A 13,551-nucleotide genomic window follows, 5' to 3' on the forward strand; every position below is an offset into this window, starting at 1 on the left:
GGGCCGTAGAGATGCAGGGAGCCTGCGCTACTGACCTCCTGGTGTCGGGCAGGTGACACTCAGAACCCACATCTGGTGCCCTCAACGGCAGGCAGAATTTATTCATTCATTCATTCCATTATTTAATATTTACTGAGTATCTGCAAGGGTGCACACACTGCCCCTGGCTTTCCGTGTGAACAAGACAGACACGGTCTGTGCCCTTTTGGAGCCTCATAATGGAGGAGAGTGGCAGAGAAGGGCCCTGCAGCAAGGCCATTAAGGCCCCTTCCCCCGCCTTCCCCACAGGGATGCCCACCTCTCAGCCTCCCTTGCTCCCGCCTCCAACCGAACATTCGGCTGACCCCTCCCTGGAGTCCTTGCCCACAGTCTTCCCTGGTTCAAGGCCCACAACTGACCACTCTGCCCATTACTTCAAAGTTCGTTCCCTTTGAGCCTCGGGGAGGAGGGCAAAGGTCAGGAAGCCAGGCGTGAGTTGGAGTCAACTCACTCTTCCACCAGGCGCCTTCTACTCTGGGTTCCCACTCTGCCCCTCTCCAGCAGACCCCCACCCACAATCCTTAGGACGGGGGGACCTGGGCCAGGTGCTCTGCCTCTCTGTGTCTGCTTCCTCATGGAAAGATGAGGAAACCTGTGTCCTGCACCAGGCAGGGGCTCTAGAGTCATCTAGGTTTGACCTTGGCCCCCTGTTGGACTCCTGTCCTGCCACCCCACCCTCTGGGTCACCCTATCCTCACACAACCCCTTGGGCTGGAGCCCAAGACCCAGACAGGGAGGCCAGGATGGGCTTCCTGAGAGCTGGGGGTAGAAGGCAGGGGTAAGGGGAGCCCAGGGGTGGAGTCCACAGCCCGGGCTCAGGAAGCATTGCGGCGGGCGTGGCCCCAGGCTTGGAAACTGAGTTTAGGACCGTGAACCGGGAGGTGATGGAGAGGCAGCGTTGTCCAGCTCTGGTGTCCTGACACCTTATCCCCTGTTGAGCTTAGAGGCAAGGCAAGGAAACACGAGCTGTAACAGGACACCTCTGAGGAAGGACAGGGAGAGGTGAAACCGGGTGGAGTGCGTGTGTGTGTGTGTGTGTGTGTGTGTGTGTGTGTGTGTGTGTTTCCATCTGCCTGGCCACTCACCGGATGCTGGGGACCACAGACCAGCAGGCCCCGCCCACTGTGTGTGGGGCTGTCGCTGGGTCCTGAGTTCTGCGCGTTTGTAGTCAAGATACTCTGTGTCCCGCACTCCCCTCCTCCTCCTCCCATGCTGGAGCCAGCTGGAGCCACCCACTTCCCACATGGAACCCCACTCAGGCCGTGGACAGCCCCCAGGCCTGCTGCTCAAGACTCCTGAGCACAGACAGGCCTTGGGGCCGGCAGAGCTGTTCCACAGACTCCCAAGCAGGGGCAGGGGTGGAGATGAAGGGTGGGGGCCCAGCTCTTGGACCACTGTCTGCCCCTCTGCCTGCCGGGCTGAGCCATGAGGTGCGGGGGACATCCAGGACATCCCCAGAGGGGCGGCTGCTGCCTTTCTGCCCTGTCCGACTTCGAGCATCTTGAAGTCGTCCCCTCCTCTCCGGGTCCAGGCTCCTTATTTATAAAATAAGGGCCTGGTGCGAGCAGGGCCACAGCGTATGGTGAGACGGCTGGGCACTTCGCAAAAGCACTGGTGGAGGTGATGGAAGGCGCTGAGAGGCAGCCCAGTTTCTGCCTTGCAGGTTGAGAGGTCTCAGGCTGCCGCACCTCAAGGAAGGGAGGCTTTTCTTCCTCCCAGAAGACTTTTGCTCTTCAAGTCTTGTGTTAAAGTGGGGCGTCCGCCTAGAGGGAGGCTTGTTCTCATTCTCACGAAGGTACTGAGGCACCAGCCTTGAGACCAGCCCCCACCCCTCCCCCAGGGTCCAGTGCCCAGGGAGACATCCATTGTGGACCCTCCTTCGTCTGTCTCTGGAGAAAGAGCCCTGTGATTTTTCCTGCCTGGCTTTCCTCCCCTATTATTTATTTTGGCCATGCTGTGCAACTTATGGGACGTGGGATCTTAGTTCCCCAACCAGGAATCGAAACCTGTTTCCCCTGCAGGGGAATTGCCGAGTCTTTCACCACTGGACCGCCAGGGAAGTCCCCTCCCCTCTCCTGTAGACTCTCCGATCTCAGACGTGGGCCCCAGCAGGGCCCCAGCAGACCTGCTCTGATCCCCTTCCCCATGCTATAGACCCACCTCCCGCTCTGGCCTGCCTGCCCCCCACCCCAGGGACTTCTTCCCGCCCACACTGGACAGAGCACTCAGCACAGGCCCGAGGTGACCCATTCCCAGGAGAGGACACTGAGTCTGAGGAGCGAAGTGCCTTGCCCGGATCATGACGGTGAGTCCAACCAGGCCTCCTTGACTCCACATCTGACTCCAGTCAGGCACCCCCTCCCCAGCCTCACCGTTCCTTTCCCAGCCCCCTCTGACACTGCAGACACATTGTTCGGCCTCACTGCTTTTATTTCATTAGGAAAGTAGCCGGGGAGCCCCCGGGGGGATGTGGGAATAGGGACAGTAGCCGGCTCCTGTCCCCTGGGGTCAGCAAACCTGTGTGAACAGAGATGAGGCCTGAAGGGCTTCGGGTGGCCCGTGTACTACCCTCCTCTCTCTTAGGTGCCCCCGACCTCCCACCTCCTATTCTGGGGCTGGGGTCCCTGGGCAGGGCTGGCCACACCCAGGACTTAGGCCGGGGGGCGGCCCCACAAGGACCACTCCGGGATGGAGTGGGGGTCCCCAGCCCCTTACCCAGGCCTCAGGCTCAGCTGGGAGCCGTGAAGCGGCTCCTGTGGCTGTTGGGAGGCACGGTTCGGTAGAAGGGGTCCTCAGAGATCAGGGTTCTGCAGGGAAGAAAGGCGTGCAGGTGAGGGAGGGGAGCGGGGCAGGGAGCCCAGGCCTTCTCCCCCTCTGCCTGTCCCTCTCCGTGGAGCCGGGGCTCAGCTCGGACGGCCAAACCACAGCCAGTCTTTGCCTGCCAACTCCGGGCCATTGTTGGTGTAAATGTGATTTCTGAGGAATTGAATTGAGCAAAAAGGAGTCAGAGTGAGGAGGCAGAACCACAGTCATTCAGCTCTGTCCCCCCGACACCACACGCCACCCCACCCCAATCAGCCAGGCAGGGAGCATGTCGGAGCCAGCTGAGTGCCCGGGAACAAGCTGCGGGCAGGGGAGCAGCTGTGCAGAGGAGGGGTCGCTGGGGTGAGGAGGGCAGGAGAGGCAATGGATAAACCAGCGGGGAAAAAGGGGCCTCTCAGACGGACAGACAGACACAGGAGGCAGGCAAGGCCGGGGACAGGCTGCTGGACACAGCAAAGGACGCGGCAGGGTTGCGCTACCTGCCCACGTGAGGGTGCAGGCGCCTCAGGCTCTCCGAGGGGCTGGGGGTAGCCTCCAGGCGGGTGACCGGCTGGTTGAGGGCATAGCCTCCCGGCTTCTGGGGCTGCAGGCCACCTCGAGTCCAGCCCTCGCGGTCCAAGCCCTTGGGGATGTTCTCGAAGTATCTACGACATGGAAAGAAGGGCAGGTTGCCGCACATTGGCCTCCGTCCACATGGGCCGCCTCTGCGCTCTGCTCCAGCAGGAATCTCAGCTCCAGAGGAGCTCGCCCTGCCGTGGGTCCTCCTGCCTCGTTGCCTTTGCCCACGGCATCCCCTCCGCCAGGCCCTCCTGAAGGCCCTGGCCCCACACTCCCCTCTTAGCCCGGAAGCCTGCCCTGGCTCTGCCCTGAGCTGCGTGCCCCTCCTCTGTGCCGCCCCGGATACTGAGACACACTCAGGAGAGGAAAGGACTTTTGAGAGATGCCTCCCTGAGACTTCCCTGGGGGTCCAGTGACTAAGATTCCATGCTCCCAATGTAGGGGATCTGGGTTTGATCCTGCATGCTGCAACGAGTAAGACCCAGCACAGTCAAGTAAATACATACATATATATACATATGTATATATAAAGGAGATGCCTCCCTGGCCTGTGAATATCTCAGAGGTGGGAGAGGATGGGGGCTGGGAACTCCACGTCATCCATTCCCCTCTCAGCACTGGACATTTCTTCCATTTTGCCGGTTTTCACTGAGCTAGCTTGGGCTGGGTTCTGAAGGTGCCAAGATGAGTAATATGTGGGCCCAGCCCTTGAGTTTATAAAGAAGGGGTACAGAACAAAAAATCGTCAGTAATCACAGCCCCTGGGGTTCTGGGTGCAGGAGGAAGAAGCAGCGTGCCTGATGCTGGCGGGAGCTCAGGAAGTCAGACAGGTGGGTGGAGAAGGAGGAGGTGGGGGTGCTGAGGGGTCTGTAGGAGCTTGGGGAGGGGGCAGGGATACAGCTGTCCCCCAGTGTCCTGATGAGGGGGCTCTGCCCCTCCTCCTTGCCCTTCGTGGGAACGGCAGCAGCCACACACATCATGATCTGCTATCAGGCTCAGGCACCGCTTCTGCCCTCTGAGCCTCAGGGTTTCCATCCGAAAGAGGGAGTGTTTGGCTCCAAGGATCCAGGGTGGGTGGGGAGAGCTCCCTGGGAGATGAAGGAGCTGGGGGAGGGCAGTGTAGACGCAGATGACACATGCTGACACGCAGATGACACATGCTGACACGCAGATGACAGATGCCGTGAGGGCAGGATTTTCCTAAGAATTAATCTCCTTCCTCCCACTTGTGTGATGCCCTCCCCACCCGGTGCTGGCCTGGGCAGCCCCAACCATGGCTCTAAGGCCGCTTCCTCCTGGAATCTCTCCTTGATGCCGAGGACTTTCATATCTTGCCCAGGGCTCACACAACACAGAGCTTACCTTCTGAGGGTATGTGGAGCTCCCCTGCCATGGACTGGATGTGTTGTCTTAGCAGATCCTCTGTTGCTCCACGTGGACCCCATAGTACCCCTTATCCCTTCCCTGCCGACCCATGGCCTGCACAGCATCTTTGGGAAGGCTGCCCTTGGGTTGTTGAAGCCCACTTTGCCTGGGCAAGGAGGTACCTGGGATTTAACATCACCCCTGGGGACAGCTGTTAACCAAGGACTGGCGGAGGTGGGGTATGAATACCCCAGCTTTCTTGCTTCTTGATCGGGATCATTCTGAATTGTATGTTTTGCACTGGTTTCTAGAGTTTTCCCATGGGATATCTGGTTTAATAACACACTACTGTTGGTCGCCAGCCCTTCCCCATCCTGCTTACTCCCTCCCTGACATCCTCAGTAAAGGGCTCACACCCAACTCCTCGGCTCGGGATCTGCTTCTGGGGGAACCACATTCATCAAGTGTTGGGTCCTCACTAATTGTTGTAAACTCGTTACTTGTCCAGCCTCAGTCTCCCTGTCTGTAAAGTGGGTACCAGCTTCGCAAACCCGGATATAAGTAGGGAAGGGGGCTCACCCTTGATTGTAGGTGGTCAGATAGCGATTATCCATGTCAGGGTCATAGGGGCTCCGGACGTAGCTGGGGTTGTTAAGGCTGAACCCTGAGGGCTCCTGCACCAGAAAGGTAGAGAGAGGACTTGTCAGGTCGGGAGGGGAGTGGGGATTTGGGGCTGGGGGCTGGTGCCGCAGACCTCACCTTGTTGCCCACGGTCTCCCGGCCAAGCAGGGCAACATTTGTCTGTTGCATCCTCTGGGGAGACTGGAATTGCCAGCGGTTCATGCTGCTGGGTTCTGGGCAGGGAGGGGGCACCTGAAAGGGACAGAGCCACAGGAAGGGTGGCTGGGTGGCCAAGGCAAGGCAGCAGGATGGACGGAGGGCAGGCAGAGAGCCCCAGCAGCCCCAGCCCCAGGACAGCGTCCCTCCTCCTTCAACACCCAAGTCACTGCTTCAAACACGCTCCTCACTTTCCAGCCCCTAGGCCTTTGCCTCTCCACCCAGGGCTCCTTCCTCTGCATCTCCAAAGGTCCTGATTCTTCGCATCCTGCCTGGATCAAATGCCACCAGGCCAAAGAAACCTCCCTGTCCCCTCCCTTCTGAGTGCTCCCCGCTTTGAGGGAGCCCCTTGAGGCCACTCACTCTGGGATTCAGGGTCCTCTCATTCACTCGGCTGAAGCCCGTCTCCCGCTCGGAGCCTCTGGCCAGCACCGGCAGGAACTCATCCCCCTAAGGCAGCAAGGCAGCCCCTGGCACAGCTTCCGGCACAGCCCCCACCGCCCCACCAGAGGACCCCAGGCTGCAGCACAGACATCCCCCCACCCCGGCTCCAACCCTGGCTCAGCTTACATGAGGGTGGGAAATGGGGAGAAAGTCTGACTTGGTGACACTCCGGCCAGGGAGGAGGACCTGGAAAGAGGCCACAGAGGAGCATCAGGCCCCAGAGGCAGCAGCTTGTCTATCTTGAGTACAGAGGACAGCTCAGCACCAGCGGGTATCACTGGACTTTCAGAGGAAACGGGAGAGTTTGGAAGAAGGGAAGAAGGAGCATGGTGCTGCATGGGAACCAGCAGGCCATGGTTCTTGTCTAAACTCCAAGTGACCTTGGCTACACTGCTTTTCTTCTTTGAACCTCAGTCTTCTCATCCGTCAACTGGGGGAGTTGACCAAGGTGGTGATTTTTGCCCAAGTTTTTTCATCTTGTGTTTAGACAAAGGCCTCTGCAGCAGATACATATTTAAAGCTAGAATTCCCCCAGACTGGAGGGCTTCAATCACCTTGAGAGTCTAGTGGGTCCCAGCCTGACTTACTGGGTCCCCAGGAAGGGCCTGGGAGGGCGGCTGGAAGACGATGGGGTTCTTGTTGGACTCTTCGGTGAAGCCAGTCTCCTCCTTGGCACCAATTGAATTCTTCTGCAAGAGATCTGCAAAAGACAGCCCTCTTGCTGGCCTGGGACCAGCTGGCCCCACCCATATGGCTGACAGTGGCTCAGGGTCCCAGTAGGTGGGGAGAGAGCCAGCTCCAAGGATCTGGAGGCCTGAGCCACCAGGATCGTGGATACTGGTGGGAGCTCCAGAGTGCAGGGCAGAGAGCAGATGAGGAGAGAGCACAAGGAAGGGCAAGCTTCAAGCAGCCATCCTAGGCAAGTGAGTTGTCCTTTGGAGATTGGCAGGCCTAAAGCACAGAGGTCAGGCCAGGGAGGATGGTTTCCCCAAGCTGTCTGTATGTCCTTCTTGTCTTCTGCTGATGCCTTCTTAGTGTTGTGCCAGCTCTGGGGTCCCCAGGGATTCCCTCCCCAAGGGTCGGGGGTAGGAATGTGTGGTGGGATGGTAGCTAGAGCTCCGACTCACGTCTGCCTACCTGGCTGATGTGATGGCTCCTTGAGATACTTGGAATTATACTCAGAAGTCATAAAGCGGGGGGGCTGGAACACAGAGAACGGAGCATTGGGGCACACAAGCTGGGCCAGGGCCTGCAGGCGGTGGGGGTGGTGCCGGCTCTTCAGTTCTCTGGGCTCTGAGTAGACCTGCGTGGTTCTCTGAGACAGAAGGGCCGGCAACACTTTCCCCCCACTCCCTGCCCCTACACAAATCTCTCTTTCACCCAGCGTCACAGCACCCGAAATTCCACCATGAGAGCACAGCTCCTCTGTGACGACTGAAACTAAGTCACATCCGGGCTTCTCTGGTGGTCCAGTGGTTAAGAATCCGCTTTGCAATGCAGGGGGACACCGGTTCAGTCCCTGGTCCGGGAGGATCCCATAAGCCACAGAGCAACTGAGCCCGAGTGCCACGGCTACTGAGCCCACGCGCTGCAGCTCCGGAAGCCTGCGTGCCTAGAGCCTGTGCTCCACAATGAGAGAAGCCACCAGAGTGAGAAGCCCGTGCACCGCCAGGAGGAGTAGCCCCCACTCACTGTGTGCAGCAAAGAAGACCCACCAGAGCTCCAGAAAAGATCTACTAAGTCACATCCCACACTGGACTCCAGGCCTGCAGCCCCTGAGACCCAGAGCAGGAGGGACCCAAAGAGAGAAGAGAGGCTGAAGGGAGGACGTGGGTGCTCCAGAGCACTGGGCCCCTGGCGGGGGTCAGGAGAGACGGGAGCTCGGGGATTAAATCCCAAGATGCACATAAGGGTGCTCATGGGGACCACTTTGATGCTGTTTTGGAAACACCCAATATCAAATCCTTAGCTCACCCCTGTGTTTGTGTGGGCCCTGAGCCCACACTGAGCCGGCTACATGGGTGAGCCATCTCAGAGCCTGTCCCGGGGAGAAAGGAGGAGGTGGGTTCTGGCCCCTCTGCCCGCACAGGGCCCTCATCGGAGCCAGGCACTCACATGTCGGGCGTTCTCCCACTCCAGCGAGCCCTTGTTCTGCTGCTGGTGGAGCAGGGGCACATCCTTGGGCTCCAGCCCCGTGATGGCCTGGGGCCCACAGTCCTGCGTGTCAAAATGGACCTTCCTGACCTGGGAGGAGGGAGCAGTCAATTTCCATCCCGTTGAGGGGATGGCAGTCACTTCCCGACTCTGATTCTGCCCCTGACCCCTGCAGAGGATCTGCACAGCAGCCCGAGGGTCCTTCTACAGTGAAACTGGGCCAGGACTCTCCTCTGCTCAGAGCCCTGCAGTATCCCCATCACACCCCAGGTAGGATCCCACATCCTGACAGCGGCCCACAAGGACACAGCTCCTCATTCTGCTCCAGTCTCCTTCCTTCCTGCCATCCCTCCCTCTGTCAGATGCTCCCGCCTCAGGGCCTTTGCACTTGCTGTCTGGTCTGCCTGCTCTTCCCTCACTTAGCTGCATCCAGAGGAACACTGACTTCCCTCAAATTTTTGTCTAGTGTCACCACAGCAAGCTCTTTTCTGACCCTCCTGACTTGCAGGGGAAACTTTCACTTCTTCTTCACTCCTTGCCCCTTCCTTGTTACACTTTTTCCTCCAGCATATATTACCTTCAAAAATAGAAGAGGTGGGACTTCCCTCATGGTCCAGCGGTTACAACTCCATGCTCCCAATGCAGGGGGCATGGGTTCAATCCCTGGTTGGGGAACTAAGATCCCACATGCCACATAGCATGGCCAAAAAATTAATAAATAAAAATAAGAAGAGAGGTGTTTAGAACAGATTGACTGCATGAATGAATGACAGCATCCATTCTGGTGGTGGTGATGATAATAAGGAAGTGTCAGTTGTTAAGTCATGTCGCGATGCCAGGGACTATATAGCCCACCAGGCTCCTCCGTTCATGGGATTCTCCAGGCAAGAATGCTGGAGTGAGTTGCCATTCCCTTCTCCAAGGGCTCTTCCTGACCCAAGGATTGAACCCAGGTCCTCTGCATTAGCAAACAGATTCTTTACAGTCTGAGACCCCAGGGAAGGTTTCATAATAAGGAAGACAGTCATACAATTACAGAAGTGAAGATGGGGATGCCCGTGCAAAAGTGACCGTGGCAGCAGGGCTGGGGATGGTGGTGAGGGTGGACATGTGGATGGGACGGGGGATCGTGGAACGGTGTTGGGGTTGAGTGGGGAGGGAATAGGACTGGGCGGGTGGTGACGATGGTGATGGCAGAGGAGATGGAAATGGAGGGGGGCGTGATGGGGTGTGGGGTGCGGTCAAAAGTGATGCAGGTGAGTGGACCCCAGCCCGCAGCGGCTCCTCCATGCCCAGTCATCTCAGCCTTGACCATCCCTTGGCAGTGCAGCCCCACCCTCTGGAGGTATCCCCAGCCAGTCCCCCCTCCAGCCCTTCCTCCACCTCAGACGAGGGCTCCCCGTCTCTCTCCTGGCCCTGGCCCAGCACTGACCTCCTTGATGGGGGTGACCGCACTGGCTTTCTCCCGAGAGTAGCCAGAGCTGGTCTGGTGCAAGTTCCAGGGCAGCGGGCATGTGCCATCGGGCACCTCCAGGGGGCGGTAACTCTGACTGGTCACAGTCTGGAAATTGTTGCAGACTTGTTCCCTGAGGGTGGGGCAGGAGCTATTAACACCAGCGCCACCTGTCTTTGTCCCCTGTGGGGCGTCCACCTCCCTCCAACCTCCCACAGCTGCCTCAGGAGTCTTCTTGCCTTTGGGTCCCAGGCTGAAGACCAGTCCCTGAGTCCCCCAGGACCTCAGACCCCAGGCGCAGAGGCTGGAGTTGGTCTGATGAGGTCCGATGGCCCTGAGGGCTAAGGCCTGGGAAGGCAGGGGGTGAGGAGGGGTTGGACAGACTGTACCCCATGGCCGGGTTATCCAGGGCATCGAGATGCGGTTGATAGGAGACCACAGGCCGGTAATTTGATTTGTAGCCTGTGCCTTTGTGACTGCCCATGCGGGGCTTGAAATCCTCCCGACCTGCCAGACGGGAAGCAGGAAGACAGGACTGAGGGTCAGCAGGGTGGGAAAACAGTGACTGGGGCTCCCAGGCAGGACCAGCATACTTCACGCCCACCCCCCAAGGTCTAAAAGGCCTTCCCTCCCCATCCTGTCCCATGTCCCGGGGGTGGCTCCTACACAAAGGTGCCCTCACCGTAGGCTGTGCAGTAGCTGGTGGCGTAGAATTTCAGAGGGTCTGTGCAGCCCCCGGAACTCATCTTCACATAAGGGGAGACAACCCCCAGGGGGAGTTTTCCCATCATGGCGCTGTGGGGCAGGGCCCCCGGGGGGCCTAGGGAGGAAGCACACGGAGCCCTGTAGGTCTGGCAGCCCAGCCCGCCCCAGGCCCAGGTTGCGGGGACCAGAGAGGAGGTGATGGAAGCCTTCACAGTGGCCTTCCTCCCAGGTCTGTGCCTTTCCACCAACACCCCGAACTGAAGAAAGGACTAGTGATCGTCAACACGTAGCACCCTGTGTCTTATCTTGCTTTCCCCACACCTTGTCATCAACCCCTCCCCCATTTTACAGCTGAAACTGAGGTGCTGAGTGAGAAAGGCTTAGCTCACAATAGGTGACAGAGCCAGGACTCCCCAGTCCCATGTGAACCCCCACACGGCCTCTCCTGGGGACTGAATGGCCAGACTACTGCCCTCCCTGGGAATTCTTGGCCACCCCAGCTCAGAAGCTCACTCTCAGCCCCAGGCTCCATGTCTCGCCCCTGGACTCCCCCATCCTTGCCCACCTCCCACTGGAAGTTGGCTTGGCTCTCTCAGGCTCTCTTGGGGCCCAGCCACAGTTGGCCCCACCCTCACCTGCCCTCTGCAGGGGCTCTGAGGTCGGCAAGAGGCTGCAGGAGGCAGGAGCTGCTCCAGAGAAGCCTGAGCCCTCAGGGAGGTGGCCAGGCCAGGAGAAACAGTGCGTTGCCTAGCAACAGGTGCCTAGCAACAGCGTCCCCTGGCCTCTCAAACCCTTCTAAAGCCAGGGCCCACTGAGGGGCTGACCTGGCTAAGAGAGGAGGCCAGGAGCTGCTCAGGCAAGGTCCTTCTTCTGAGGCTCCAGCCCCTATCATGGTGTCCCTCGCTTGAGCTGGGCAGAATTGCCGTCCGAGTGACACAACATAAAAGATAATCCCGAACAATCACTCGCATTTATTGAGTACCCACTTCTCACCAGACACTTTACATCTTTTATCTCCAGTCTTCTGAGTAGCTCTTCCAGGTAGCTATTATTATCCTTCTTTTCACACAGGGAAAATGAGGCTTAGGCAAGAAAAGTGACTTGACTGGCCAGAGATCTCACAATCAGAAAATAGCAGAGCTGAGTTTCAAACGTGGGTGAGTCCAGATCCCACTCTTAAGCCTCTGGGTAAATTAATGTTTACTATGTTCTGCTAGAGCCAAATCTGTCCCAAGCTCTTTTACACACATTACCTCGTATAATCCCCCAAACCACCCTCAAACTGGGTACTATTATTACAGAGCCAATAAACCACAGTAGTGAAGAGTGTGGTTCAAACCTGGCCTGTCGCCCTCGATGAGTTATTTATCCTCTTAACACCCCCATTTCCTCATCTTCACCGAGGGTGTCACTGGACCCGCTTCTAGGGCTGTTGGGAGATTTGATGAGAGTGTGGATTCAGTACCTAGCAGGTAGTTGAGACTCAGTTTTTAAAAGCTCTTCTAAGTTTTATTTTGCGATGGGAAAGGTGAGGCCCGGGCCTCATCTGAATTAAAAGGGCATAAGCCAAGGAGTTTCCTAGTGGTGCAGTGGATAAGAATCTGCCTGCCAATGCAGGGGACACAGGTTCGATCCCTGGTCCAGGAACATCCCACATAGCATGGAGCAACACTGCAACTACAGAAGCTTAAGTGAGAAGCCACCGCAATGAGAAGCCTGTGCCCTGCAACCAAGAGTAGGTCCCGCTGGTTCCAACTAGAGAAAGCCTGCACGCAGCAATGAAGACCCAGTACTGCCATAAATAAATAATAAAAAATAATTCCAAAAAAAATGTTAAAGTCCACGCTCCTTCTGTGAGGGCCCATTCTGACGTAAGGCTTGTGAATGTTTAACAGCTGGATCTCTGGGAAGGGGGACTAAGCAGTTGAGGTTGGGGAGAAGTGTCCTGATTTGCAGCATTTATCAGTTTCTGTGGAGAAGGAAACGGCAACCTACTCTGGTATTCTTGCCTGGAAAAATCCCACGGACAGAGGAGCCTTGCAGGCTACAGTCCACGGGGTTGCAGAGAGTCGGACACGACTGAGCAGCTAACACTTTCATGATCTAAACACTCTCATCACAGGTCGCTCTCAAATTACGAATGCAATGTTTCTGAGAGGAGGACTGGGTAGACAGAGTCAGCAGCCCACCACTATACACTGTATGGTATTTCCAGCATCCAGATGCAGTAGACGGAAGTAACCACAAGAACGTGAACGACAGGAAAATGTAGGCATGCAATGAGAAGGTGATGACTTTGAAGTATTTATCTGCTTCATTTTTAATATAATTTAGTAGATTATAAGTTTATATCATTGAATTTTTAACAATGGCTGCATTCAACAATCAGCTGGCACATTTCCTGGAAGTTTCCCCTTCGGCTCTCAGGAGCTGTATGAGCTGGTTCCAGGGCACTCCTGCTCTTAGAGGAGAGTGGGATGTGAATGAAGTGAGGCCGTGGGAAGGGCGGCTGCCCTTGCCCAGGAGATGCCCTTGCTGCATTCACCCAGAGTGACTGACCTGTCGAGGAAGGGACTGTGTCTCTACCTGACCCCCACAGAGAGGCCCTGGACCCAGAGGTGACCAGGACCCAGCAGAGGTGTAACAAGCACCTGCCCTCCAGGAGAACAAGTCTGTTTGGGGATCAGATGTTGCAGGGACGGGGACTTTCCTGATGGGCCAGCAGGGAGCATGGGCATGGGACAGACAAAAAAGAAGAAAAAGGAAGAGCTGCAGAGACAGAAGGGAATGTCCACAGCCCGGCCCTCCAGCCAGGAGCTCCCTGTCTAATGACAGAGGCTCCTCGGAGCGCCGCATGAGAAACAAGACAGGGAAGGACAGGTGGGGACTCCCTTAGGACAGAGAGGGGGCAGGCTCTCCTCCAAGGGTTCTCAGGGAAAGGGTTACAAGCAAGGGTTCAGACTCTGAAGCCAGATGGCAGGGCCCTGGCTCTGACACTTAATAACCAGAAGACTTGGTGCGAAGGCTTGCCTGGGGGCTCAGTGGTAAAGAATCCACCTGCAATGCAGGAGACTCAGGTTCAGTCCCTGGGTGGGGAAGACCCCCTGGAGAAGGGAATGGCAACCCACTCCAGTACTCTTGCCTAGGAAATCCCATGGGCAGAGGAGCCTGGC

General features: G+C 57.4%; 1 protein-coding gene across 1 annotated transcript; it reads right to left on the reverse strand.

Annotated features, from left to right (window-relative positions):
• Positions 1-2,767: 2,767 nt before the first annotated feature.
• Positions 2,768-10,464, reverse strand: SAXO4 (stabilizer of axonemal microtubules 4). Its single transcript, XM_068979030.1, has 12 exons — positions 10,356-10,464; positions 10,063-10,180; positions 9,653-9,806; positions 8,182-8,310; positions 7,204-7,267; positions 6,654-6,766; positions 6,193-6,252; positions 5,986-6,072; positions 5,545-5,658; positions 5,365-5,459; positions 3,342-3,506; positions 2,768-2,846 (listed from the first exon to the last, which is right to left on the reverse strand). Exons 1-12 carry the CDS (start codon positions 10,462-10,464, stop codon positions 2,768-2,770), a joined length of 1,287 nt encoding a protein of 428 aa, XP_068835131.1.
• Between the last annotated feature and the right edge of the window lie 3,087 nt (positions 10,465-13,551).

Source organism: Capricornis sumatraensis, chromosome 8, assembly GCF_032405125.1.
Source record: "Capricornis sumatraensis isolate serow.1 chromosome 8, serow.2, whole genome shotgun sequence".
Taxonomy (NCBI): Eukaryota; Metazoa; Chordata; class Mammalia; order Artiodactyla; family Bovidae; genus Capricornis; species Capricornis sumatraensis.

Coding starts and splice junctions, on each gene's coding strand:
- SAXO4 (XM_068979030.1), bottom strand. CDS start 10,464: ATGATGGGAAAACTCCCCCTGGGGGTTGTCTCCCCTTATGTGAAGATG. Junction 5,460..5,544: donor GGGAGACCGTGGGCAACAAG/GTGAGGTCTGCG, acceptor TTTCTGGTGCAG/GAGCCCTCAGGGTTCAGCCT. Junction 3,507..5,364: donor CTGACCACCTACAATCAAGG/GTGAGCCCCCTT, acceptor TCCATGTCGTAG/ATACTTCGAGAACATCCCCA.